General features: G+C 52.1%; 2 protein-coding genes across 3 annotated transcripts in view; one reads left to right on the top strand and one right to left on the bottom strand.

Moving 5' to 3' along the window:
• Positions 1 to 13,972: 13,972 nt before the first annotated feature.
• Positions 13,973 to 19,120, bottom strand: RBP5 (retinol binding protein 5, cellular). The gene is made up of 4 exons (XM_011952524.1): positions 18,884 to 19,120; positions 18,422 to 18,600; positions 14,920 to 15,021; positions 13,973 to 14,464 (listed from the first exon to the last, which is right to left on the bottom strand). Exons 1-4 carry the CDS (start codon positions 18,954 to 18,956, stop codon positions 14,411 to 14,413), a joined length of 408 nt encoding a protein of 135 aa, XP_011807914.1. The 5' UTR covers positions 18,957 to 19,120; the 3' UTR covers positions 13,973 to 14,410.
• Positions 19,121 to 19,860: 740 nt separating this feature from the next.
• CLSTN3 (calsyntenin 3) overlaps positions 19,861 to 27,815 on the top strand; it is a 29,767-nt gene continuing 21,812 nt past the window's right edge. The window contains exons 1-8 of one of the 2 annotated variants that reach the window (XM_011952537.1): positions 19,861 to 19,951; positions 20,717 to 20,849; positions 23,164 to 23,286; positions 23,726 to 23,921; positions 25,479 to 25,687; positions 25,954 to 26,103; positions 26,356 to 26,541; positions 26,981 to 27,262. In XM_011952537.1, coding sequence (XP_011807927.1) covers positions 20,786 to 20,849; positions 23,164 to 23,286; positions 23,726 to 23,921; positions 25,479 to 25,687; positions 25,954 to 26,103; positions 26,356 to 26,541; positions 26,981 to 27,262 — 1,210 coding nt within the window. In that variant the 5' untranslated portion in view covers positions 19,861 to 19,951; positions 20,717 to 20,785. Of the gene's footprint in view, positions 19,952 to 20,716; positions 20,850 to 22,470; positions 23,287 to 23,725; positions 23,922 to 25,478; positions 25,688 to 25,953; positions 26,104 to 26,355; positions 26,542 to 26,980; positions 27,263 to 27,815 lie in introns of those variants that run through there. The other variant, XM_011952532.1, reaches the window with a different exon arrangement.

A 27,815-nucleotide genomic window follows, 5' to 3' on the forward strand; every position in this document is an offset into this window, starting at 1 on the left:
GTGACAGGACCCTGACCCGACCCTTTTGTACTATTTAACATTGATTTTTGCCATGTGTGTAGGATGACTCCTTGTGAGTTATGGCTGCTGCCTTCACGCAGCTATGTCTCTTCCTCCCCGACCTCTCCATTCACCGACATACCTGGGGAGCCTCCCTGTTGTGGAATTGAAGTTTGTGATCCTTGAACTTGAGCTTTCTCTTCCTTTCCCTCCTCACCAAGCAGGGGTGGGGGACATGCGCTTAGGTGGCTTTTTGAATCCTACCCACAACCTCTGGAGGCTGCTTGTCCAGCATGGTCAGGGCTGGGGTCGAGCCCACGTGTCCCTCAGTCCCTAGTCCCAGTCATCACTCAAGCCATCACTCAAGCTTCTTTAGGCAGACGCTAGAGCCCATGGCTGCTGTCACCGCTGCCCGAGGAGGGACTCTCACCCACAACTTGGTAGGAGGCCAGAAGGCCCTTGTGGAGGTGGGTGGTCCTGTCCTCAGAGAAGGCAGGTGTGTGGAAGGCCTTACGTTGTACACATGCATGCACGTGCACACACACACACACACACACCTCTCAGAGAAGAATCTATTGCTTCCTCCATTTTGCACATAGTAATATGGCAGCAAGTTACAGACTTAAACAGGATATGCTCTGCATCTTTGGTTTTTCTAGGCTAGAGAGATTTAGGAGAGCCACAGTCCGTGGCGACAAGGCGATGATAAGAGAGTGATGGCCAGGACAGACATAATTTCTCAGGTACAGCCTTGAGATCAAACCTACCTGTCTGCCACATCCCAACCCCAGACACACCTGGGGATGATCCCCATGCCCATCTTTTGAGGAGTGGGCCCCTCTGACTACGACTTCTTTCCTCCCGTGAGATCACTGAAACCTGCTCTCTCATAGAACTCTTAGGGTCACCTGGAGCACCTTGGGAGCCAGAGATGCAGCCAAAGAGTGAACGATGGTACCAATTCCAAGACCCGTGTGTTAGGAAGAAACCAGCCAAGACTCAGATCAGGACTGGGGAGTCTACCTCTCGTCTCCCTTCAGAGCATTGTTTCCTTGTTTGCTAAGAGGGGCAGGAACTGGAAAACCCAGCTAGCCCATCTGAGAAGACTTTCTTGGAGATGAGCTGGAGGAGGGAGGAGTAAGGCCTTGGAAGGAAACTCCAGGACAGGTAGGGTGACCGACTATTCTGATTTGCATGGGACTGACGGGTTTCCCAGGACATGAGGCTTTCTGTTTTAAAATGAGAGAAGTTCTGGGCAAGCCAGGACTGGTGGTCACCCTAAATGGATAGGGGTTAAAGTGCTGGAGTGAGGCTGGGTGGGAAAGAGGACAGGGAGCCAAGAGGGTGGAGAGGCATTGACGCACCGGCAGCCCCAGGTGACTGGGCAGTCCAGGACCTGGATGTGGTCCCTGTTTGGGGTAATCCAGCACTCTGAATATGAGGGCCCACCTTGGTCTCACCTAGCTGGTGTGTGTGGCTGCAGTGTGAGTTAGGGTCAAGGAGAAGGGGACGAATGGCTGGTGATATGGGACTGCAGAAGGAGCTGATGGCTCTGTGCATAGCTGGTCACTGCAGGCCGCTGTGGGCTAGGGTTGAGCTGTGCCCTCCTGGGTTTTCAGCACCACCTCCCCTACATGGGACCTCATCTCTAACTGGCAGAGTAGTCAATAACAAAAAGGGCATGCCTTGGCACATCATGGTCAAACTGCTAAAAACCGAAGACAAAGAGAAAATCTTTTCTTTTTTTCAATCTCATCCTAAAGACTATACACAACAATATTTTCAATATCACTGTTTTCTCATCAAAAGCAATATAGACCTGAAGACAGTGGAATAACTCTAAAATTTTGAAGAAAAAAAATGTCAACTCAGAATTGTTTTTCTAGTGGAAGTATTCTTCCAGAATGAAGATGAAATAAAGCTATTTTCAGATAAAAGAAAACAGAGATTCTTGTCACCAGCAGACCTCCACTATGAGAAGCGCTAAAGAAAGTTCTTTAGGACAGGCACAATAGCTCATGCCTATAATCCCAGCATTTTGGGAGGCCAAGGTGGGCGGATTGCTTAAGCTTGGAAAATGGAGGCTGCAGTGAGCCATGATGGTGCCACTGCACTCCAGCTTGGGTGACAGAATGAGACCCTGTCTCAAGAAAAGAGTTCTTTAGAGGGAAGGAAAATGAAACCAGATGGAAGAGCAGAGCTGCAGGCTGGAATAAAAAGAATGGTAAATTTGAAGGTAAATACAAAATACAATTTTATTTTTAATGTCTTTAAAATACGTAAAACTGTTCCAGGCAAAAATGGTAACATTGTGTTGTGAGGTTTATAACATAGGTAGCTGTAACATATATGAAGGCTATAGTATAAAGCAGGAGTCCCCAACCCCTGGGCCACGGACCGGTATTGGAGGTGAGTGGTAGGTGAGCGAGGAAGCTTCATTTGTATTTACAGCTGCTTCCCATCACTCACATTACCACCTGAGCTCCGTCTTCTGTCAGAGCATTGGCGGCATTAGATTCTCATAGAAGCATGAACCCTATTGTGAACTATGCATGTGAGGGATCTAGGTTGCGTGCTCCTTATGAGAATCTAATGCCTAATGACCTGTCACTGTCTCCCATCACCCTTAGATGGGACTGTCTAGTTGCAAGAAAGCAAGCTCAGGGCTCCCACTGATTCTACATTACAGTGAGTTGTATAATTATTAATATTTCATTATCTATTGCAATAACAATAATAATAGCAAGAAAACATGTGATAAATGTAATGTGCTTGAATCATCCTGAAACCGTCTGCCTCTGGCCCCCATCCCTGGTTTGTGGAAAAATTGCCTTCCATGAAACCAGTCCCTTGTGCCGAAAAGGGTGGGGACTGCTGGTATAGAGGACAAGGGGGTGGACTCATGGTTACAAGTTTCCTTCATTTCACATGAAGTGGTACAATAGGAACTGAGAAAACTGAAGAGTTCAGGATGCAGACTAATTCCCAGAGCAGCGGGTCTCCACCTGTGGTCTGGGAAGACCCACAGTTCCTAAGATCCTTTCACGGGGTCTGTGAGGTAACAAAATGACTTTCATAAAAATACTCAGATGTTATTTGCTTTTTCCCTCATTCTGTCATTCTGTCATGGTACGGTGGATTTACAAAGGCCACATGATGTGCAATCTGTGGTAACGAGTGGGCTGCATGCTTGTGTATCTTTGTGTTTTAAAATTTTCTCAATTTTGATTTCTAGTACAGTGACTACGAATAGATATACCCTACATAAGCCAAAGCTCTCTGGGGTTCTCAGTAATTTTTAAGGGTATAAAGTTTGAGAACAGTTGCCCTAAGGGGACCACTAGTAGAAAAAAGGCAAAGAAGTATAGCTAAAAGGCCAATGTAGAAATGAAAATGGAAGGCTGGGCGTGGTGGCTCAAGCTTGTCATCCCAGAACTTTGGGAGGCCAAGACGGGCGGATCACGAGGTCAAGAGATCGAGACCATCCTGGTTAACACGGTGAAACCCCGTCTCTACTAAAAAATACAAAAAACTAGCTGGGCGAGGTGGCGGGCGCCTGTAGTCCCAGCTACATGGGAGGCTGAGGCAGGAGAATGGTGGGAACCCGGGAGGCGGAGCTGGCAGTGAGCTGAGATTGCGCCACTGCACTCCAGCCTGGGTGACAGAGCGAGACTCTGTCTCAGAAAAAAAAAAAAAAAAAAAAAGAGAAATGAAAATGGATGTCTGAATTTGGGGGGACTTGTTTCTAATAGGGTAACTTATTAGAAATCATCCTGGTCTGTCTCGGACTGAGGGTTTCCTAGGACATGAGGTTTTCAACACTAAAACCAGTTAAGTGTCCTTGGCACACACCAGGACAGTCGGTCACCTTTTTTCTAACACTTCAATCATTTACTTCGGTTCCCTTTTCCTTACCCAAGTGTGAGTCCCTAAAGAGCACAGGCCGCTTCTGCTCTATGTTAAGGCCCCCAGATGTAGGTAGGGAAGCTGGGATTCCTGGCATGCTAAGTAAAGGTAGCTACCAAATTGTAAGGATACCATGTTTACAAATGCAGAAAGCACCTGTGAGAAAAATCTAAAATAAGTGCTTCCTATTAGAGTATGGGGTTGTGGATGATTTAAACCATGTTGCTCTGTTTAGTAAAACTTCTGTAATATTATTTAGTAACTTTAATAGTTACAAAATAAATGTATCTGAAATTATAATTGTGACCAGATGGTCCTATCTGAGCCAGACAGGACTAGAGAATGACGGGACTAGATTAATCGACATCTCTGATCCACATGATTAGTGAAGAAGTTTTTGTCCTTAGATATAAACTTAGGCCAGGCATGGGTCTTTCCAACGGTAGCTGGGTGAACAAGGTTGGGGTGCTCCAGTGACGTTTTGGTTTTATTTTTTAAAATCGTGTTGGTGCTGCCCCCTCCTGTCCTGAAAGGGGAAGGGCAGGACAACAGAAAGTGCCTTGGGGCTTCCTGGCCAGGGAGTTTCTCTGCAGCCTTCATCAGCCCTCAGCATGTAGAGAGGAGCTTGCCCTCTCTTGGAATCCAAACAGCCACAGGAGGAGCCCAGGCAGAGGAGGCTGGGGCAGCACGAGTCATTCCTGTCCACAGCTTCCCTGTCTTATCTCTAGATACCTTGCCGTGGGCTGGGACACGTGGGGGCTTTTGTGCCCAGCGCCAGGTGAGAAGGGAGAAACAGGAGCGAGGTGAAGAGCAGCAGGGGTGATGAGGCGGCTGAGTCAGCCAGGCTGGGACCCCGTGCTTCTGTCTGGCATGGCCAGTGGAGATGTGGACAGCCCAGGGCAGAGGGATGACCCTGGTGGGTCACACTCCTCCACCCCCAAGTAATCTCAGGCTTACAAGTCAGGGCCTTAACTTCCATGCCTTATGGACACCTGGGCAGTGGCCAGTTCAACCCCAGTGGAGTGTCAGCAACTAGGTTTAGCTCTTAAGCCCATCCTCCCTACTCTGACAGTATCTAAAATCTCAATCAACCATGCCCCTTCCCAGGTTAAAACTTTTCAATGACTGCGCCTCCTGATCCATGAGTTGAAGCCCCAGCCCCTTGTTTTGTCTCGGCAGGTTCTTCCTTCATAATCGGGCTCTGCGTGACTTTCTGGCCCCGCTCTCCACTGCTCCCGCCTCGCAGGTGTGTTCCAGGCACAGTCATGATGCCATGGCTTCGCAAACACGGTTGCATTTGCATGTGTGACTCCCCAACCAATGCCATGTTCTTTAGTCATCAGCATAACATGCTGGTTAAAGGGGTGGGCTTGTGTGCCACACTCACCACGTTTAAACTCAGGCTCTACCATTTAAAAGTTTGGTGACAAAGGCCAGCTTACATAATTTCTCTGTGCCTCTAAACATCCTCATCTGAACACAAGGATGAGGACAACGGTACCCACACCCAGGGTTGTTGTGAGGGTTAAACGAGTTAACAACCAGAATTGCTTAGGGCAGTGCCTGTCATTTGGCAAACAATCAGTGTCATTAGGCAGAATGTAATAGCAACATGGTTAGATCAGTGGTTCTAACCAGGAGCAGTTTTGCTCCCTAGGGGATATTGGACGATATCTAGAGATTTTTTTTTCCCATTACTGGCATTTAGTGGGTAGAGGCCAGAGATGGTACTAAGCACCGTACAATGCACAAGGCAGTGCCTCCCACAAAACATGGCCCTGAATGTCAACAGCGGCGAGGTTGAGAAACTGAGGGTTGGGTGGTCAGGCTCCAATCCGTTTGGGTCCAAATCCCATCTCTGTCTTGAATTTGATGTATAACCTTTGGCAAATTACTTAAAATTCTCTGTTCCTTAGTGTTCTTATCTGTAGAATGGGGACAATGACATGTGCTTGGGTTCTTGAGAAGGGTCAGTGCCCGGCATGTAGTAATCATGCCCGGGATGCCGGCCGTTTTTACTCACCTCTCTCCCCGTGTCCTCTCCCCTGCGAAGCCTTCTTTGACTCAGAGAGAATGACTTTCCCTGTGCTCATGATGCATGACAACCTCCTGCCCGCGTGTCTGTCTTTCCCACAGGGCTGTGGGCCTCCTTGAGGGAGGAATTTTGTCCTGCAGGTTGTGGCAGCCCTAGCACTGAGCACATCTAGGTGTCCGCCCGTGTCTGCGGGTGAGTTCTTGCGATGGGGCAGAGTGGGGAGTATGCACCAGGTTTTGGAGTTTTCAAGGTGTGCAGGGAGGAAGAGAAGCAGGTGGTAGACAGGTGCGTCTGGAGGCTGGGCTTGAGTAGAGTTTGAGGGTCTGAACACGGCCCTTCCCCATTTACTATTCTCTAGTGAGAAGCCTGATCATTGCCATGTGACTGCTTGCTCACTGTTGGTACTTAGTTGTAGAGAGCAGCTCTGTGAGTGGAAGGAGAAGGATCCTGCCCCGGAGAGGGCCTGGCTGGTCCTCACCTGGGGCCTATCATTTGGTAACGGGGCTTCTGGAAGTGGTAGCAGATCTGGGCCTGGTGGGCATTTTGCTTCTCCTGAGTGGCAGCAGAAGTCTCTAGTTGGCAGGCCGGGGACTGCCCAAAGGCTCTGACTCAGGAAGAGCACAGTGGAACAGAAGGCCCTTATACCACCTTCGCTCGTGTATTCGTCCATTCTCACACTGCTATACGGAACTACCTGAGACTGGGTAATTCATGAAGAAAAGAAGTTTAATTGACTCACAGTTCTGCAGGCTTAACAGGAAGCATGACTGGGAGGCCTCAGGAAGCTTACAATCATGGTGGAAAGTGATGCCCGAAGTCATCTATTGCCCCCACCCCCTCAACCCCATTCTTCTGCCCACTCAGTGAATATTGAGGCTGTGGTCAGGATGGGGTCATTGCAATGCAAATCAAGGTTGAGACTATGTTTCAGTTATCTGTCTGCTTGTAAAAAATCACCCCCACATTTTGTTTAAAACAGCGAGTATGTACTATTTCACACAGTTTCTGTGGGTCAGGAATCCAGAAGCGGCTGAGTTGGGTAGTTTAGGATCAGGGTCTCTCACAAGGCTTTGGTCCAGGTGCAGGCTGCAGTCCTCCGGAGGCAGGACTGGGGCTGGAGGTCTGCTTCCAGATGGTCACTCACATGGCTGTGGGCAGGAGGCCTCAGTTCCCTGCCACGTGGCCTTCCTCATAAGAACACTTGAGGGTCCTCGTGGCATAGCAGCTGGCTTTCCCCAGAGTGACCCAAGATGGAAAGAGCAAGGCAGAGGCGACAGTGTCTTTTATAAGCCAGCCTTGGAAGTGACATAGCATCATTTCTGCCTTATTCCATTGGTCACACAGACAATCCTGGTACGATATGGAAGGAGACATCACAAGGACAGGAATACTGGGAAGCAGGTATTATTGGTGGCTGTCTCGGACACTGGTTCTCATAGAAGTATATGTATTATTTTAGTACAATACATGTAGACGATCAGCTAGCAGGATATTATTTTTGCTGGGTATGCTTGTATTTCAGGTGCATTGACCTAAATCCAGAGTGCCTTTGGGGGCTCTGACCCTCTCCTCCTCCACCTTGAGATCTGTAGAGTCCTCTCGTTCATCCCGTCCAAGAGCAGGACTGGACAGATCAAAGCATGGCTTACAGGAGGCCAACACAATAGCAGGTAGGGCTTTGGGAAGACAGCATAGGTTTCCAAAGAACCAATAAGCTGTTGAAAAGAAGAGCAAGGCCGGGCGCGGTGGCTCAAGCCTGTAATCCCAGCACTTTGGGAGGCCGAGACGGGCGGATCACGAGGTCAGGAGATCGAGACCATCCTGATCTACACGGTGAAACCCCGTCTCTACTAAAAAATACAAAAAACTAGCCGGGTGAGATGGTGGGCGCCTGTAGTCCCAGCTTCTCGGGAGGCTGAGGCAGGAGAATGACGTAAACCCGGGAGGCGAAGCTTACAGTGAGCCGAGATCGCGCCACTGCACTCCAGCCTGGGCAACAGAGCTAGACTCCGTCTCAAAAAAAAAAAAAAAAAAGAAAAGAAAAGAAGAGCAGATGGGCAGGGAAGACAAGTCCCAGATAGAACGCCCTTTGCAACCTAGGGGAGGCTGACCGCAGTGTGCATCCCGACACTCGAAGACAAGGTCTCCACCAGCAGATTGCCCAACAGAACAAGTTCAGAGCCTGGAGATTCCAGTTCCAGACCTCCCACACCCTGTGGGCTCTGTGTGGTCTTTCGTCCTGAAGCAAAGTCCTTTAGTAAAGGACTCTTTAAATTCACTCCATCTGTGCTTTGCTTACCAGTAGCAGGGCGCTTCTGTTACACACTGGACTATCCCTTCCTTCAATACGTTTATGGCTGAGGCTGCATTTGTGTCTCAGATAACCGAGGTGTGTATTTCCCTTTTGTTTCCTCCAGGACTTTAAAAAACCCTCATCCAAGAGGCTCACCTTGTCCCACCTGTGCTTCTCAGAAAAGAAGGAGTGGTGGGAGACAGGCTGGAGTGGGGTTTTGCCACCTGGCTGCCCCTTCCCCTGTGGATTCTTGCTCCAGTGAGGACCAAGCAGGATAAGCTTTAGTTGCATTAAGAGTGACAATAGTTTCCTTACAGCTGGGTCAAGGATATGAGCCTCTGAAAACAGCCAGGAAGGGAGAGGAATCCAAGGGGAGGAGCAGGTGTGGAAGACAAGACGGAAGGTGGATCAGGACCGGGCCTGGGAGGGGGCACAGGCACACAGAAGTGAAAGAATTCGCCTGAGGTTACACGACTCCTCGAGCGGTGTCTTTGACTTTGCGTTGTGCCACCTGCCTGGGTCAAGGAAGATGCCACAGCTGTTGTTCTGTGCGCAAAGAGGGAAAGGAAGACGCTGGCTCTCAGCAATTCTATAGAACAGAAGATGGAGAGACCACACGACAGTAGACACACACACTGTACATTGAAGAAGTGCATGCAAGCAGAATCGTGTGGGATATGCACACTTGCGTGGAAGAAAAACTGTTCCATTCACACTGAGGTAGACCCTCCATCTACGATTCATCTGTAGGGCGGGGGTGTGGGTACAAACTGAGGCGTGAATGGAGGGGAAACTGGAGCTCTGCTAGTGTAGAAAGATAACGGGATGTGCTCGCTTCAGCAGCACATATACTCAGATTGGAAGGATGCAGAAAAGATTAGCATGACCCCTGTGCAAGGATGACACGCAAATTCATGAAGTGTTTTTAAAAAAATTTTTAAAAGAAGAAGAAGAGGAGGAGGAAGAGGAGGAGGAGGAAGAGGAAGAAGAAAGATAGCGAGATATCCTGCAGGAGACCAGGGCCAGGAGGGTGGAGGCCTCTCAAGAAGAGGGAAGCATGAGGAATCTCCAGGGTAGGGTGAGGGCTCTGGTTCCTGTATTCAGCTGTCATAGGGATGAGGGGAGCAGCTGGGAGGGTCAAGGGAGAGTGGCAGTACCTGCAGCTGGTGACTGGGGGAGTCCAGGCCTGGGATGTGGCCTCTGCTGCTGGTGCCTAGCACCTTGAATGAGATAGCTTCAGTACGTACTGTGGGGGATGGGGGAGTCCCAAGGGCTGGGGGGTTGGGGTGGTTGGAGCTGATGACTGTGCAGCCATCACTGCAGTAGCACTGGGCTGGACAGCTGACCCTGCATCATCCCCTTTTCTCCTGTATTGAAGCCTTCTCTCCATGGATGGGAAGGCTAGAGTGGCTGTTGCAGCAGGGGCTCTGGAGGGCAGTGCTGTCCTGGGGAGCCCATGCATCCTTCTCTTGGGATGGGGAGTGGGGTGCAATGAGAGACTCTGGATATGGATTCCTTGGGGAGGCAACTCCCCTTCATCCTTGTCACCCCCAGATGGTTTACCTGCCTGGGCAGCAAGATGATGGCTACACTAGCCCCCATTCTCTGGTATGCATCACTTACACTTTGGTGTAAATACGTCACTCTGTAACCTCAAGGGTAGTGGCACTTGCTGCCTTGTCCTTAACTGAAGAATACAAGGCTTTGCTTCTAGTTAAGGGAATTTCAGTCATCAGGTGAAGAGGCAGGGAATAGTGCAAGTAATGATAGCCAGCATCTGTCAGGGCGCACTCCACTCCAGGTCCTCTGCTGAATGTGCGTGCAATCTTCACAGAATTCTCAGCAAGAGGGAAATGCTCTTTGTGTTGCCTTGTGGGCTGGTCGATGTGGCTCATTTGCTGAAGGCTGGCGATTTGTATATACTCCCGCAGCTACTGATAGGTGGCATTTCATGCCTGGCCACTATGCAGCACTGCCTCCCAATTTTGGGTGGCATTTTAGGTTCCTCTAGAGCCTCTGAGGCAAGTGATTTGTCCATGAACCGAATGGCCTGGCTATGCTGGTGACCCTCTGCTTGGGCACTCACTGCCCATGGGGAACAGAACAGAGGCTCTGAGAGCTGCCTCCAATCCCTGGTGGCCAGAGTAAAATGAGGGCAGAGGGAAGGCAGCTTGGGAAAGGGTGGGGTAGGGGGAGGCAGGAGGCTCACCCCCAGCTAGATGGTGGCTCAGGAAGCCCTTGAGAAAGATGGAGGTCCTTCTTGTTTTTGCTGGAAAGGTGAGTGTGGAAGGTCAGCTACATTTTGTCCCCCTGGTACCTAAGTGGCCTCTAGTGGGAGTGCAAATTCAGCATGGAGCACAGGTTCCCACAGAGCAATGCCATCCTGTTGGCTGAGGCCTGGGGAGAGGGTGCGGGCCTGGAGATTGCTGATTCTGGCCCCTGGGCAGGCAGGGTTCTCTGGGTACTGCTTGCACCCTGGCCTCAGAGGCCTTGGCTACCGCTGTTGTTTCTTTCTTTCTGTCCTCCATGCAAACTCGGGTCAGTTATAGCAGAGTCCTTCACAGGGTGCCTGGATTTGCCCACTAGGTCTCCTCACCTCTTGCCCTTCACCTCCTGCTGTACCTACAAGGTCTTCCTGATTCCCACCTGCTCATAATCATGGACACCACTCCAGGATGTGCAGGGTGAGCCCCCAGGGGCCCTGACAGCATGGATACTCTGATGACTGAGGGCGTTACACCAGGGAGAGGGAGCTGGGGGAGATTTCCCAGACAGCCGATTGGGGGTTATGAAAGTGGCCTCATGGCTGATGCAGTGGCTCACACCTGTAATCCCAGCACTTTGGGAGGCTGAGGTGGGCAGATTGCTTGAGGTCAGGATTTCAAGATCAGCCTGGCCAGCATGGTGAAACCCAGTCTCTACTAAAAATACAAAAAAATTACGTGGGCATGGTGGCATGTGCCTGTAGTCCCAGCTACTAAGGAGGCTGAGGCATGAGAATCCCTTGAACCTGGGAGGCGGAGGCCGCAGTGAGTCGAGATGGCACCATTGCATTCCAGCCTGGGCGACGGAAAAAGACTCTGTCTCAAAAAAAAAAAAAAGAAAGAAAAGAAAAAGAAAAAGAAAAAGTGGTCCTAGTCCCAGGCCAGGTGGGAGCAGCAGGCTCTAGGGGAGGAATTACATCCTATGGAAGAGCAGGGAGTGGCTGGAGGGGGTAGGGGCGAGGGAAGGGGCAGCCCCCACCCTCATCTCCATCCTCTGCACGCTAGGGATACCAGGCCTCTTACTTGGGGTACTTAAGCCTAGACCAGATGTGATTCCTGCATCTTAGGGAGTGACATTAGGGTGGGGGAAAGGGACCAAAATGGCCATGCCTCTGCTGTCTCTTGGGATCTTGGGATCTGTAGTGGCCTCTAGGGGTTCCCTGCTGCCAATAAGTGGTCCAACCATGTTACAGGATCGGACCCCTGGCTGGGATGGCCTTTGCGCTTTAGAGTTGAGGCACTTCCTGCTTCTACCTGAGCTCGTTTTCAACATACAGGCCTGGGCACATAGGAGTCAGGGTCATGTGGGAGGTGGTGGCCGAGGGGAGAGGTGGGCAGTTGGGAGCGGTACACGGCTGGACCTTGTTGCTCTGCCTCGTCTTGGGACCCCCATGGGATGGAGCCCAAGTCCTTGGGCAGCACATGGTCCTCTGCTTCACAGGACACACACCTGTACCCACCCTCCCCATCTACTTTCGCTCAGTTTATTTTGGGGAGAGGGCTCTGAATTGACCTTTGGTCTTTACAGACTCTCAGGGACCATCTGGAGTTCCAGCCGGAATCTGGGCCTGGCGGAGTGGGAGTGGGGCAGGGGCCTGCATTGGGCTGACTTAGAGAGCAGTTATTCCATCTCATATGGAAATAAACATTTTGGATTCCTGATCACATCCCTGGGGTTTAATACTCTGGCCAACCAAGTCAACTCCACAACTTTGTGTGTCCCTGGGAGGGTCTAGTGTGCGACCCACCTGTCTGTGGCCCTTGTCCCCTCCCCTGCCCTTTCTCCACTCACATCTTGTTCCCACTGGAGACTATCTCTTCCTTCTGCGGATGGATGGAACCTGATTTGAATGAGGGGTAAGGGTCTTGTGAGGACGAGGACATGGGTTAGGGGTGTGTGTGTGTGTGTGTGTGTGTGTGGTGGGAGTGGAATATCCAAGAAGGTGGTGGAGGAGGGAGGATTGAATTTGGAGGATCCCTGGCTTCTGCTGCGGTGTATAGCGCCCCCTGCTGCCCGCAGGGGAAACAGCAGCTCCAGCCTCTCACAGCGGTCCCCTCCCCTCTGCCAGTCCAGCTCCCACCCTCTTGGAGATGCCTCTGAAGCTGCGTAGTCCACCCCTGATGCTTGTGTTCCGTTAGGGGGTCTCCAGGCGTCTTGGTGGGGTCTGGCTCCTGGAGGAGTGTGGTCGAGTGGAGGATGGGGACCTGCAGTGGCCATGATCTGGACGCCCACATCACTGGGAGTTTTGAGGGATTGAACCCACTTTAGCTTGGGTCTTAAAACCACTGTGGTAAGAAGTGTCAAACTTTGGGGGGAAAATAAAAATGTATAAAAATATTTAGAAAAACCCACCATGGGGGCCTACAAGCTCCTGAGTCAAGGCCTCTGCCGAGACTCCACTGACCAGCATGGTCACTGAAGGGCATGGAGGACCGTCCTGTGGGAAGAGGCTTGGACGTTCACTGTAAACTCAAGAGCGAGGACACTGTTGATCTGGAATGTGGGCGATGGGTGAGTACGCACAGAGCATCCTCCTGTGCCTTGGAATGGGACAAGGTGGATTCCAGCAGCCCTCAGAGCTTCTGCTGGTTGGCTTCGCGAAAAAGGGGCTTTCCACTCTACTGGGGACATCTGCAGAGAGGTTGGGCAGGGAATAGGATATTCCACTCAACCCCGAGTTCCTTTTTTTTTTTTTTTTCTATTCCAAATTCATTCCAGAGTGTGTGGTAGGATCAGTATCGCACGCCTAGTTCTTGGCCAGAGCCCTAGTGACTGTCTTGTGTGCATGGGGGGTCCAGCCATTGCAGGAAGATGGGGCAAGAGTCTTCATCTGATGAGGGCCAGGGACTTTCCAACTCCCTCAACCCTTCCCCCAGGCTCTGTTCCCACCCTCACATTAAGCCCTCTTCTCTCTGACACTTGCCCCCCTAGGACTTTTATTCTGAAAGAGCCAAGGCCCCTGGAGGTGGAGAGGAGGCCCGAGGCTGGAGTTGGCCTTGTCCCTGAGCCAGCTCCACCCTTCTGGGCTGTTTTCCAAGGCAGCGACTCTGGGACCCTTGCTGTCCTCAGCTCTCCTCTTTATCTCTGGTCTCCAGCCTTTCTGGCCTTTCAGCAGAGGGTCCCTATAGCCAGGACTGCTGGGCTTCTCCCTCCTATGCCCTCACACCCCTGTATTCCTGTCTTTTATTCCTTGACCTCGCATCCTCCGTCTACTTCCTTTTTCTGCTTTTTCTGGCTTTCTCACTGCTTGCCCTTCCCAAAGCAGACAGGTCACCGTTTAGAAGCTCCCTGCCTCCCCCAGCATTGGAAGAAAGTCTTACCCCATCCCATCCCTCTTTCCCAACACATAGGATGGAAGTGTCAGAACTGTGGGGTCTGTTGAACCCTGTGTGGGTGGGGCTGTGTCTTGGGCCTCGTTTTGTTGAGTACATGAGGCTTTCCCGAGAATAAGGACAAAGAAATGAACAAAAAGCCTCTGCCAGTAGCCCTTGTTGAAACTCTTGAACCCCACTCACAGTTTTCCAGAAGTCCATCAGGATAGAATTTTCACTAATCGCCAAATGCCCATAGCTTAGTTCTTTCTCAGAAGGAAAAGTAGAGGCCAAATGGACAGGAAGGAGGGGACATTGGTTGTTCTCAGGGGTTCCTTCCCTTTGCCTGCTTCTTTCATCTGGGAGGCCAGACCTTGACCTGGAAGTGAGGTCACTATTGGGCAGTGGTGTGTGAGAAAGGACTTTGGCCTGGGGGCTGCAAGTTACAAATTAACACGGGGAGGGGTGAGGAGGGACCCAGAGGGAGGGTAGGTGGCCAGAGGCAGGGACAGCTGACCTGGCACAATCTGGGCTTGAAGGGGGCACGGCAGGAGGGTCTGTGGGCTGGTGCTGTCTGGAGGGGCCTCAGTTCCTCTCTGGCTATCTGACCTTCCTGAAGACCTGCTCGCACACTGCATCCCTTGCAGTCAGTTCCTGGGGAGAGAGGGGAAGTAAGGGGGAGCGAGAAAGAGGGCTTTTGCCAGCCAGAGCCCCTTTCTCAAGGTCCTTGACCTCCATTTACTCCTTCCGGATACAGCAGCTTGAGTGTTTGATGTATGGGCAATTGTATCATTATTCCACATCCTCAACTTTCCACCCCTCAGGAAGGAAGGTGGCCGGGTCAGGGGATGTGAAATGGCTGAAGCCTCCATTGCTCCTGTGATGATTTATGGGCATTCATCCGACTCGTAGCCAGGGCACACCTTGGCCACTCTGTTTCTTCCTCTCCCCACTCCTCCCAGTGCTTTTGCTTTCCCTCCCTGGTCAATTCCTTGGACAGGGAGTGGGGCTGGGCTGGGGGAAGAGTGGTGGACCTATCTGGTTTGGACAAGGGAATGCTTCATAGCTGGAGGCCCTTCTCCCAGACACCCAGACCCTACCCCATTTACCAGATACAGCATCTCTCCCTCCAGCCAGTGTCTCCAGCCCCGGTTAGGGACCTCCCCTTTCTGCACACACACCAGCTGCTCCTCCTCCCAGGTTACTATGGTCTATAGGGGAAAGAGGGAATAAAGACATTGGGAGGCAGGATGCTCAAAATGCTTCCCAACTCACTCTGCTACTCCGCAGCAGATACTGTCTGCTCCAGCCCCTCCATTGAGCGAGGGAGCTGCTCTGATTCAGCAGGACTCCCTTTTCCCCTTCAGTTTTTTTTTTTTTTTTTTTCCGGTGAGACAAGTCTTGCTCCATCACCCAGGCTGGAGTGCAGTGGCAGGATCTCGGCTCACTGCAAACTCTGCCTCCTGGGTTCAAGTGAGTCTCATGCCTCACCTACCCGAGTAGCTGGGATTACAGGCGTGCACCAACATGCCTGGCTAATTTTTATATTTTTAGTAGAGACAGGATTTCTCCATGTTGGCCAGGCTGGACTCAAACTCCTGAGCTCAAGTGATTTGCCCGCCATGGCTTCCTAAAGTGTTGTGACTATAGGCATGAGCCATCACACCCAGCTTCCCACTCCTAAAGGTCACCGAGGGGGGCCCAAAGTTGTCTACAGTGACCTTTGGGTGAGAGCAGGGGTGGTAGCAGAATAAGTAGAGGTGAAATTGGGGAGGACATTTATGAAGAATGGAGACTTTTTCCTCTGGATACTTCTGGCTGACCTAGAGGGACTTTTGAGAAAAAAGAGAGATTGGTTGGGAATCCTACCAGGTAATCTCATTTCTCCTCTTTCTCGGTTTCAAGAACAGCTGAAGTATGCTTAGAAATAAAGAGTCAGCCCCTCTGGGCCTGAGAATTCAATCAATCTTTATTGAGTTCTCCCATAGGAGAGGCCCCAAACAAGGAGCTCAGAGTCTTGAACGGATAGAGGAGCAGTAAATAGGTAACTGTGACACCAGGCAGTGGGGCAGGCAGAGTGAAATCTTTAAGGAAGTTGGGAGTTAATTAGATTGGAGAGAATGGGAAATTTCTAGCAAGGAAAGAAACAGCTAGAAATAGTGGTAAAAGAGAAAGGCAATTAGTTCTGAAGGGCTCTAACCTAGAGTATATGTGGTGCAGGCAATCGAAGAGCTGATTCACAGAGACCCTTGTAGGCTGAGCTAAGTGTAATAGATGATGTAATGTAATAGATCATCACTGAAAGGGTGTAAATCAAAGAGTGACATGGTCACATTTATATTTTAGGTAGACCCTGTGGCTACAGTATGCAGATTAGAGGACGGTTAAAACTGAGAACCAGCTAGGTGCAGTGGCTTACACCCTTAATCCCAGCATTTGGGAGGCTGAGGCAGGAGAATCACTTGAAGTCAAGAATTTGAGACCAGCCTGGGCAACACAGTGAGACCCCAACTTTACAAAAAAAAAAAAAAAAAACAATTTCAGGCACTAGGTGAGAAATGAAGGCCTGAATTAGGGTGGTGATAGAGAAAGTTTAGGAGGGAACACAGGAGAGCCATTTAGAAGAGTGATACTCAACAGAAATAAAATGGGTCAGGAGCCATATTAGACAAGTAAAGATAAATAGGGGAAATTAATTTAAATAATATATTTTAGTTAACCAAAAATATTCAAAATATTATTACTTCAGCATGCAACCAATATGAACATTTCCAAAATGCTTCTTTTTATTTGGCATTGTCTGAAAGTCCACTTACAGCATCTAGATTTGGACTAGTTATATTTCAAGTATTCAATGGCCATCTGAAGTTAGCAGCTGCTATACTGGGTAATGCAGAAAAGTTACAAAGATTTCTTGGCCAATTAGATGTGGTGGTGGGGTATGTGTGTGTGTGTGTGTTTGTGTGTGTGCTAGGAGCCTAGAGGTAAGGAAACAAGAGATACTGATTATGACTCCCAGGTCTCTGGCCTGGCTGGTTATTGCCATTAGTGGAGATGGTAGATATAAAAGTGGGATAGATTTGGATAGGAAGATGGTGAATTTGAGTTTGACCTTGGGCCTTCAAATGGAAATTGGTTCCAGGACCCTTACCCCACCAAATCTGCTGAATAAAATGGCTTAGTATCTGTAGAGAACCTACATACATCCCCCTGTATACTTTATTATTTTGATACAGAGTCTTGCTCTGTCACCCAGGCTAGAGCGCAATGGCATGATCTTGGCTCACTGCAACCTCTGGCTCCCGGGTTCAAGTAAATCTAATTCTCCTGCCTCAGCCTCCCAAGTAGCTGGGATTACAGGCATGCACCACCATGCCCAGCTAATTGTTGCATTTTTGTATTTTTTTGGAGACAGAGTTTTGCTCTTGTTGCCCAGGCTGGAGTGCAGTGGCGCGATCTTGGCTCACCGCAATCTCCGCCTCCCAGGTTCAAGTGATTCTCCTGCCTCAGCCTCCTGAGTAGCTGGAATTACAGGCATGCGCCACCATGCCTGGCTAATGTTTTGTATTTTTAGTAGAGATAGGGTTTCTCCATGTTGGTCAGGCTGGTCTCGAACTCGCAAGCTCAGGTGATCTGCCTGCCTTGGCCTCCCAAAGTGCTGGGATTACAGGCTTGAGCCACTGCGCCCAGCCTAATTTATGTATTTTTAGTACAGACGAGGTTTCACCATGTTGGCCAGGCTGGTCTTGAACTCCTGGCCTCAAATGATCTGCCTGCCTCAGCCTCCCAAAGTCCTGGAATTATGGGTGTGAGCCACAACACCCAGCCTTTTCCCATATGCTTTAAAGAATCTCTGGATTACTTGTAATACCTAATGCAATGCAAATGCTCTGTAAATAGTTGCTATACTGTGTTATTTTTTATTTGCATCATTTGGTATTTTTATTTTTCCCAAATATTTGCCATTTGCAGTTTGCTGAAGCTGTGGATGCAGAACCCATGAATATGGAGGGCCAACTGTATTTTGTAGGCAGTTGAAAACATTGCCCTGGAGCTCAGGAGATGGCTCTGGCTGGAGAATTCATGCCAAGGACAGCCTATAGACGGAAGCAGAAGGCATGGGTGTAGATGATTTATCCTGTGGATAGTGGGCAGACAAAAGGGAGAAGACATTAAGAACAAAACTCTGGGGAGAAAACTCCAGTTTAAAGGATTAATAGGAGGACTAGGATCTGCAAAGAGGCTAAGAAGGAATATGTAAGAAGTTGAAAGAAATGCAGGAGAGTGAAGTTATTGATGCTAAAGTAAAAGAGACTCTGGGTGACCAACAGTGTCACAGGCAAATGTTTGCTCTTCGGTCTGGGTTTCCCTGTTTTTTGCCCTTTGGGTTGGTGTGAAGAGAGGGCAGGGAAGAAGTGGGAGAGAGACGGGGAGCACCAGGACCTGTTAGTTCTAGAGACTGGTATCCTGGGGACTGCATTCCCTGCTGTGGTGACCATTCCCCTCCTCCCCCCTGCTCTGGCTGGGGAAGGTCACTTTGTTTTGCCCCATGTTGTTAGGAATCTCCTGTGATGCCTCCTTCTGGCCACCGCCCAGCCAGGAGAAAGGTACCTGGCATTTCCGTCCGTCCACGCTTCTGAGGTCCTCCTCAAACTCCACTCCCACATCGAACTGCACAGTGTAGTTTTGGAAGGTGCTGAGCGTCCTCACCGTCATGTGGTTGCCCTGGTGGTCGATCTCCTTGTCGGGCTTCAGTAGCAGCGCGATCTTCCGCACAGCCAAGCTGATGTCTGTGGGGGCTGCCTCTTAGCAGGGGTGCTGCTAGCCAGCCAGGAGCTCCTCTGCCAGCAGCAGCCCCTCAAGGCTGTGAGTTTCCCTTCCTTGGGTCTGGGACTGTGGATTCACCCCCTCCTACCAATGCCTGGTTAGAAATGGATCCCAGGTCAGGCGCCAGCCGCCTGAGCCTTTCCACAGTGTCCAACCCCGGGCATTCCCTCTTCTCCATGGGACCAAGAGGCAGGAAGAAAGAGGGAGAAAGGGAGTGACAGGGGTCTGGGAGGGCGAGGCCATTACTTAAGGCTTGCAGGTAGTCCTCCATGTTCTTCTGCGAGACGAAGCGGTAGTAGCCAGTGAGGTTGGGAGGCATTGTGTGGATCCAGGTTTCAGGAGAATACAGGAGACAGGGTGAGGAAGGAGGGGGTGTTGTCTGGCAGGTGAGGCTGAGAGACTCAGGCCAGCCCGCGCACACACAGAGACAGGATGTGTAACGGCCTGGTTCCCAGGGCTTTTTATAAGGCTGGGGCCCTGTTGCAATAAGAGTCCCTATCAGACTTCCTCCCTCCCCCTATAGTGAGTTTGGGGGTGGTGTCTCCAGCCTGAAGGAGGGGCAGGGATTTGGCAAAGTTGTGTCTGACCTTGGCTTTTCCTGAGGAAGGAACCTGGAGCAGGATCTGGGGCTGTCAGTCATCCAAAACTCGAACCATCCAGTGACCAGTTTTGGCCTCCACCTCATTTTTGGCAGGCTTGGGAACCGTCCCACGGCCTGAGGGGCAGCCTTTCCTGGGAGGCACCCGAGGCCGGTCTGGCTGTGTGAGGTGGAGATGAGTTCCAACAATATCCTGAGATCCTGAGTGATGTTGGAAGATGTGAGGGGAGGGCTGAGGACAGCCAGCTGCCCAGAAGCCACCATGAAGAGCACCCGTAGGCCTGGCCCCCAAAGCTCCCTCAGGCAATGTGCTCAACTGGGACCCCAAAGTGGCTTTCCAGACTCTTGGTCCTAAGGAGCCATTAGGAGGGAGGCGGAGCCCGAGGGGTGCTGAGTTCAAAGTCCGGAACAGACAGCCAGAGAGGAGTTTGTTGGCTATTCTGGAGAATTTTATTCTCTTTGGCTTGGGACCCCGAGGGTTTTCTCTCCCTCTGAGTCATCGGTGAGACCATAACCCCCAGTCTCCAGCCCTAGGACAGCCCAAGCTTTCCAGATGTATTTCTGTGAAGGTGGGGTGGAGGCGCCTAAATAACATTGTGCCCCGCCCCCAGCTGCCCAGTTCTGTCTGGAACCTGCCATCGTCCCGGTCTTCAGAATCCACTGGGCTTGGTTCATCACGGTTTAAGGTGAAATTCGGGGCGAAGGAGGGAGGGCAGGTAGGCGGGAGGAGGCGACCGGTCCCGACAGGTGCGCGCGCGAGGGGTGCACGACGTCCTCTCCCTCCTCGGGTCCCAGAGCCTCGCTCCCGCCCTGTGATTTCCTCGCAGACCTGGGCTACAAATGCCAGGATTTCTCAGACTCAGACTGAGGGTTTTACTTCACCGTTCCCAGAGGGCACGCAGCAGGGAACTGTGGATGGAAGGGGCTGTGGAAAGAGGTTAATGCAGAGTTTGGGGGGCGGGGTGACGCGGCGCCACCCCTCCTGGCCGCCCTCAGGTCCCGCTGACGTCTCTCTTCGCCACCCCCTGGCTTCTGGCTTCTTTCTCCTCACGTCCTTCTTCTTTCCCACCCGCTCCGTGGCTCTCCAGCTTCCTCCCCAGCCCCCGCAGTTCCTCGGCTCCCCCAAATTGCAGCCAGGGGAAGGAGCCCTGAAGCCCTCCAGCCCCGACGCCCCAGTCCCATTGGCTCCCTCCCCCGCTGCAGCACCTGGTACCCTCCAGTCACCTGATTGGCCGGCAGCGCCATCAATCGTTGCCCGGCTGTGCTGACGTCATCCTGCAGTAGCGGGGTTGGGGTGGGAGTGAGAGGGTGAGGACGCTGGGCTGGGGGAAACTGGAAGCCGCTGCAAGTCCCCCGCCTCAGCTACCCAGATTGGGATCTGCCCAGGCCCGCTTTATGGACTAGTGTGGGCGGTAGGCTCCTTTAGGTCCCTGCCCTGCTGTTCCCCGCTCCTTAGAGACACCCTGTATCCCTCCCGCAAGGTGGAATCCGCAGGCAGGAGGCTCCCGGGGGAGGCAAACGCCTGGCCCTGCCCTGCCCCACGCCGCACCATGACCCTCCTGCTGCTGCCCCTTCTGCTGGCCTCTCTGCTCGCATCCTGCTCCTGTAACAAAGGTGAGTGAGGTGGGGGTGGGGGTCCTGAAAGAGGGGTGTCGGGCAGCGCCGTGCGCGGTAGGGGTGGGAAGGAGGTGTCGAGGCTCCCTGGCACCTGACAGGTGTCCGGTCCTCTTCTGATCACCCGCCTTCCCATCCATGTTCTCAGACCTGCTCCGTCTCCTCTCCCTCTCTTCCTCCCAGCTACATCTTCCTTTCCGGTCCGTCTCTACCCATGCGTTTCTCTTGCTGGTCATCTTGCACGCATTTGGTCTCCATTGCCGTCCTGTGGTCTCTATTCTCCCCCTCCCCCAATTTCTACACGCCAGTGGCTACCTCGGGTCTGGGAGGGACTGCCCCCAGCGGGTGATAAACGTCTCCCAGCGGCTCTCCCTTTCACTGGCGCATGCTAAGGGTGTGTGGCAGATCCATCTGCTTCGCCTCCATCCCATCCTGGGGAGAAAGTATTTGCTGCAGTTCAGCAATTCGGAGCACGTATGTTTTTGCGTGTGCCTCTGCATTCATACCCTTATGCCTGCATCAGCTGGGCTGTGGGTTACCAGAGCTGCCCTCTCTGGCAGACAGCGGATACATTCAGCCGGGCGGGGCTGTCGGACGGACAGAGAGGGAGGACGTTGGGGGGGGCTTGCGGGCAGAGGGCTCAGGTAGGTGGAAACGGATGGAGACTGGCAGGAAAGGGCAGAAGTGGGTGTGTGGGGGGCGCTAAATGAGTAGGGAGAGGGAAAGCTGAGAAGGAGAAGACCGGAGATGAGGCGTGGGACGGGGTGAGGAGGGGATGGAAAAGGGTAAAGGTGGAGGCAGAAAAAAGAGGGAAGAATGAGAGGAAAATCAGGAAACGAGTGAGTCAAGGAGGAGCCCAGGAGCCTAGGAGTGAAAGGGAGCAAACGCAGAGACCGCAGGGGGCCAGGAGGAGAGGAGACAGAGGCTCAGAGACCTGGGGAGACAAGCAGGGTGGGAGCGGGAGCTGTGCAGAAGGTGCCCAGCCCTGCCCTTCCATCGCGCTCTCTTCCTCGCCTGCATCTCTGACCTCAGCCTCCCCTCTTAGCCTCCTGCCACTTCCTGTACCGCCTCCTGTGCACCATCTTGTGGCTTTCTCCTTAGCATTCAGGAAGGGGTTATGGTGGTCATCAGTAAGAAATCCTTCCCATGCCACAGGCTTGCTGGGGTGTGGTTGAAGGAGAGAATGGAAATCAGGGTTTCTTGCTCACCATGAGATACTGGGGATGAGGTTCCTTTTGGTGACTCGGTTTCCTTCTGCCTCATGGGTGTGCTTTGGGAGCCTGGGTGATGGCTTGATGGGATTAGATAGAGCGAGTGTGGAGGCTGGGTTGGGAGTGATGCGGAAGGGGAGGAAATATGCTTCCCCACAGTCCCTCACCAGGCTGAATTTGGTAGAAGATGGGGAGATTTGGAGTCTGACGAGTCCCGCATCCATTCTGAATTGGCTGGTGGTTGAAGGGAAGAGGGGTGGGGTAGATAAGAACTGGGATTGAGTTCTGTATAAAAAGTGGGTTTCAGGGAATGTGGTTTGATGGTCTGGTGGAGGACATAGAAATGTGCCGGCTTCGAATGTGTTCTCTTGGGTGTGGGGGTGGGAAGCAGGGACAGGATTTGTCATGTTTCTAGGCCAGCCCGATAATCCCTTAGGATGACGGCTCTGCTGGGTCCAGTTGCTCGGCATTGATTCCTCTGCTCCATTCCTGCCCCTCTCTGCCCCCTCCCTCTGTCCTATATATCTTCACTTCTCTCCTTTCTCCCCATCCTGTGTTCTGGGAGAATGGCTTCAAGTTGGGGCTTGGCTGGGAGAAGTGCAGAGTGAAGGAATCAGGATTGAAATGAGTTGGGAGGAGGATAAGCAATCAGGATCTCAGGAAACTTCTAGCTCTTTTTCTAGTTTCAATTCTGTCCTTAATCTATCCCTTCCCTTTCCAGGGCCTTCTCATGGCCCACCACTGCTCCCTGAAGTTCCCAGTCTCCATTCTCTAGCACATGAAATCCCTAAAGAACATTCTCCACATCCTGACCATGGTTCCCAGGGAGACAGTGATCCCCTCCTTCTCACCCCCAGGGCAGGTAGTTTCCATGGGAACTGTCTACCTTACTATAGGAGAAGGCTATGACCTTCCGCAGACCCTCTGACTCCTTTAGTAGCTGATTTCTTGTCCCCAGCTGCCCGCCTCCTGTAAGGTGCTCGTATAGGGGGTGGAAAGGATGAGGGTGCTGAGGTGTGAGTTGTCTGGGTCAACAAGGGTTGTTGTGGGAGTAGAGGCCCTGCTCACAGGTGCTTCTTCTCCTCTCCCTGGGGTGGGGCCAGCCAACAAGCACAAGCCATGGATTGAGGCAGAGTACCAGGGCATCGTCATGGAGAATGACAACACGGTCCTGCTGAACCCACCACTCTTTGCCTTGGACAAGGATGCCCCGCTGCGCTATGCAGGTAATTGGGATTGGGGGATGGCAAGGCAGGGCAGGACAGAGAAAAGTGGGTGGAAGGGCCAAAATCAAGGGAGGGAGGGAAGGTCCTGGGAGCAATGAGAAAGTAAGGGAAGAGGCCTTGGGAAAATAAAGGTGGGCTCAAGGAGGGAAATGGGCTCCATTGAAGAATGGAGATTGAATCAAGGATGCCAGAAAAGGACATGGCCAGGCAAGGGTTGAACACATCATGATTTTGTCAGATCTCAGGCCTGGAGGCTCTGGGAGGTTGCTGCTCAGGGAAGCTGGGCTTGGAGTTGTGTGTTTGATCATTCATGCTTTTATGCCTACAGGAGAAGGGACAGGGCTTCGGGAGGAGAGGTGGAGCCAGACCCCAGGTGGGGAGGCTGAGGGTGGGGAAGGAGACGCAGCAGCCTCACTCCTCCCCTTCTCCCCTTTGTCAGGTGAGATCTGTGGCTTCCGGCTCCATGGGTCTGGGGTGCCCTTTGAGGCCGTGATCCTTGACAAGGCGACAGGAGAGGGGCTGATCCGGGCCAAGGAGCCTGTGGACTGCGAGGCCCAGAAGGAACACACCTTCACCATCCAGGCTTATGACTGTGGCGAGGGCCCCGACGGGGCCAACACCAAGAAGTCCCACAAGTGAGGAAGTCCTTGTCTCCTGCCCCATGTGTTGCGGGGTCCTCCTGCCTTCTCCCAAGCCCACCATCCTCTGTCTGTGCAGTCATCGAATATCCACCCCCACCCGCTGCTGTTCCTAGGACTTAGGGAACCCTATCCGCTGCTGTTCCTAGGATTTAGGGACCTTCAGGCAAGGTGACAGAAACGTATAGTAGACTTCAGTGGATCTAATCTTGGTTTTGCCTGTCGTGACCTTGGGCAGCCTAGCCTCCCTGGACTTGCTTTTCCTTATCTGTAAAATGGAGATTGTGATGATACCTACTTCATAAGGTTGCTGTGAAGATTCCAGGAGATGGTTTGCGTTGAAAGCATGACCACAATGCCTGATACATGGTGAAGGGCTCAGTACATGGGTGTAATGACGAGGAGGGGAGCAAGAAGGAAGAGGATGAATACACTCAGCATGCATCCAGATTCCTTTCAACTGCCCCCTCCAGTCTATTTGCAGTGTATACCACATACACGATCCCTAACACATACATATAGCTCTAGGTGAGGGTGGGCAGGGGATGGTTGTAGCAAGAAAGAGGCTCGGGTCTGGGACACCTACGCCTGTTGCCAGCTAACTTCTTATTTGAGAATAAGAGAAAGATCTTCAGTCAGGATGCCTGAGCCACTAAGAGGCACTAGAGATAAAAATGCTCTTTGTGACTCAGTTTCCCATTTGAAGATAGGACCCTTGCCCCTGGGGCCTGGGAGCCTGCGTCTTGGCTGGGGGCAGGGCTCAGTATGAAGGGCCTCGACCCAGCTCTGCTTGCCCTGGCGCATGACTACGGAGGGGCCACATGCACGGGAGGCAGCGCTGCCCACACGTGCTCTTCAGATGTGTCAGATGACTTGTGACCTTTGTACAAATGCCATTTCCCTTCTTATGGCTGGTTTTAATTTGGCTTTTACTCTGCATCTTCCTCGGTTATCCCCCCGGAGCTGACTGTTGTGAAGGAAGGCCCTGCTGGATTTTATGCCTTAGCCTTCCTCTTGGCATCCTTATCCATAGCATTCTGCACAGAAGTCATCAAAATCAGCTCCTGAGTACCCCTGGGGCTTGTTCCTTACCCCCTACATCAGTCCCCTTTCTTCGGGCCCTCCCCCTGGTGTTGTCCTCTCCCTGGCATGGCTTTGATGCAGCTTGGTGCTCTGTGGGGTGGGGAGGAGCGTGCTGGCTGCCTCAGTCTCGGGGATAGATGGGCAGGCTCCCTCCTGCTCTGGCTCCCGGTCGGGATTCCTGCTTGCTCCTTTCTGGCATATGGGTGTACGTGTCGAGGCTGTACCTTGGTGTACAGTATTGAGGCTGTATCTCGTTGTGCCCATATTGAGGCTGTTCGTTGGTGTACAGTATCGAAGCTATAGCTCGGTGTACGGTATCGAATCTGTCCCTCCGTGTGTCATATCAAGGCTGTATCTTGATGTACTGTATCGAGGCTGTACCTCGGTGTGCTGTATCAAGGCTGTATCTCGATGTATAATATCGAGGCTGGCTGACGTGTCCCCATTCCTCCTGCCCTCTGGTATGTGCAGGGCCACTGTGCATGTGCGGGTCAACGATGTGAACGAGTTTGCCCCAGTGTTTGTGGAGCGGCTGTACCGTGCGGCTGTGACAGAGGGAAAGCTGTATGATCGTATCCTGCGGGTGGAAGCCATTGATGGTGACTGCTCCCCCCAGTACAGCCAGATCTGCTACTACGAGATTCTAACACCCAACACCCCTTTCCTCATTGACAACGATGGTGAGTCTGCCCCTGGCTTCCCTGGCCACCCAGTTCCCCTTGTGCACCCACCTCCCTCAGGACAACTCGGGGTTCCACTCTCCACTTTCACCCCTCAGACCCTCGCCTCACCCTTCTTCCCAAATGGAGCCTTCCCTTCCCAGATGCCTTTTCCCAGCGTCCTGCTGCCTAACCTGCCTACTGCCCGATGAACTCGCACATCCTCCCCTGTCTGCCCTGGGCTTTCTCCAGTGCTCTAACGCTCTGTCCTCCTGACCCCACCCCAGGGAACATTGAGAACACAGAGAAGCTGCAGTACAGTGGTGAGCGGCTCTATAAGTTTACAGTGACGGCTTATGACTGTGGGAAGAAGCGGGCGGCAGATGATGCTGAGGTGGAGATTCAGGTGAAGCCCACCTGTAAACCCAGCTGGCAAGGTGAGAGCCCAGCGCTGGGCCCCATCTTGTGAATCCTCTTTTTTCTTCGTCTCTCTTTCTGTCCCTTCTGACAATCATGGGGTCTAGGCTAGGGCTTGGAGGATATTGGGGCAGATTTGCAGCTATCTCCTCTAGCCAGGCCACCCTGCCAGGAGTCCCAAACTGTCCATGGACATGGCAAGAGGAGCACGGAGAGGGGAGGCTGCTTTACCCTTCTCTCTCCCCATCGCCCTCTCTGTCTCACCCATGCAGGCTGGAACAAAAGGATCGAATATGCACCAGGCGCTGGGAGTTTGGCTTTGTTCCCTGGTATCCGCCTGGAGACCTGTGATGAACCACTCTGGAATATTCAGGCCACCATAGAGCTGCAGACCAGCCACGTGGCCAAGGGCTGCGACCGTGACAACTACTCAGAGCGGGCGCTGCGGAAACTCTGCGGTAGGTGTGCTCCCAACACTGCCTCAGGCCCAACCCTTCTCATCCAACCTCTGTCCAAACTTCTCCAAGACTCTACTTTATGTCACCTCCAGCCATCCACAGGCGTTTATCCATAGAGGTTGTGACACATGGTTAGCTTCTGTGGCCCAAAAGGCAGGTACATATGTCTTTGGCAAAAATGCATAGTCGTTGCACCAGACAGTCACGAGATGCATGGTGGAACAACGGTGGGGAGAGATGAAGAGCTGGAGAATGGGTTAACTGGAGAGATACTCTTAGAAGAGAGTTCATCCCTCTCTTGTCTTTGAAAGGCCACAAGAGGTGGCGAGATACGCTGCAGGAAATCTTTTCCCATCAGTCCCTCTTTCCCTGCCTCCTGCCCATTTCACCATCTGCTACTTCTTGGCTCTGACACTTGTGCCTCCTGGGGCTCCCACAGGTGCTGCCACTGGGGAGGTGGATCTGTTGCCCATGCCTGGCCCCAATGCCAACTGGACAGCAGGACTCTCGGTGCACTACAGCCAGGACAGCAGCCTGATCTACTGGTTCAATGGCACCCAGGCTGTGCAGGTGCCCTTGGGTGGCCCCAGTGGACTGGGTTCTGGGCCCCAGGACAGCCTCAGTGACCACTTCACCCTGTCCTTCTGGATGAAGCATGGCGTAACTCCCAACAAGGGCAAGAAGGAAGAGGAAACCATTGTATGTAACACTGTCCAGAATGGTGAGCCTCCCCTCAGAGAGGGAAACTGTCTTCTTTTCCTGCCTCTGTCACTGCCCATTGTGTGACTGTGAACAGGTCACTTCCCCTCTCTTCATTTGTGAGGTGCAAGTGCCAGGTGCGATATGCCTTGATTCTGTGCTTTATCCCGAACATGACATGTTGGATCCTACTGCGGTCAGAGTGCAATGGGATTCCTTGCTGCTACTCTCATTTTCAGTTGCCCAATCAACTTACCACCATGTGGTAGGCTGCCCCCACCCCCTATCTCCTCTCCCATTAAAGCCCCTCCATTGCAGTGGGAAAGCCTGGGTAATGGTGTGCCCCATTCTTTCATCTTCCCATCTTGGGACTGGTTGGCCCCATCTCCGAGGCCTGTTCTTCCCTCAACTGAAGGGCCTACTCCACTGGAGAGGGCTCAGTCTTGACCTGCTCTTTCATTTCTAGCCACTTCTCCAACCTCATTTCCCTTGACCTTGACAACTCTTTTGAAAAGGGTTGTCACCCATGATGTATGTATTAACCAAAGGACTGATGAGCTGGTGAGGGAGTGGGC

The sequence above is a fragment of the Colobus angolensis genome, unplaced genomic scaffold, assembly GCF_000951035.1.
Source record: "Colobus angolensis palliatus isolate OR3802 unplaced genomic scaffold, Cang.pa_1.0 Scaffold11, whole genome shotgun sequence".
Taxonomy (NCBI): domain Eukaryota; kingdom Metazoa; phylum Chordata; class Mammalia; order Primates; family Cercopithecidae; genus Colobus; species Colobus angolensis.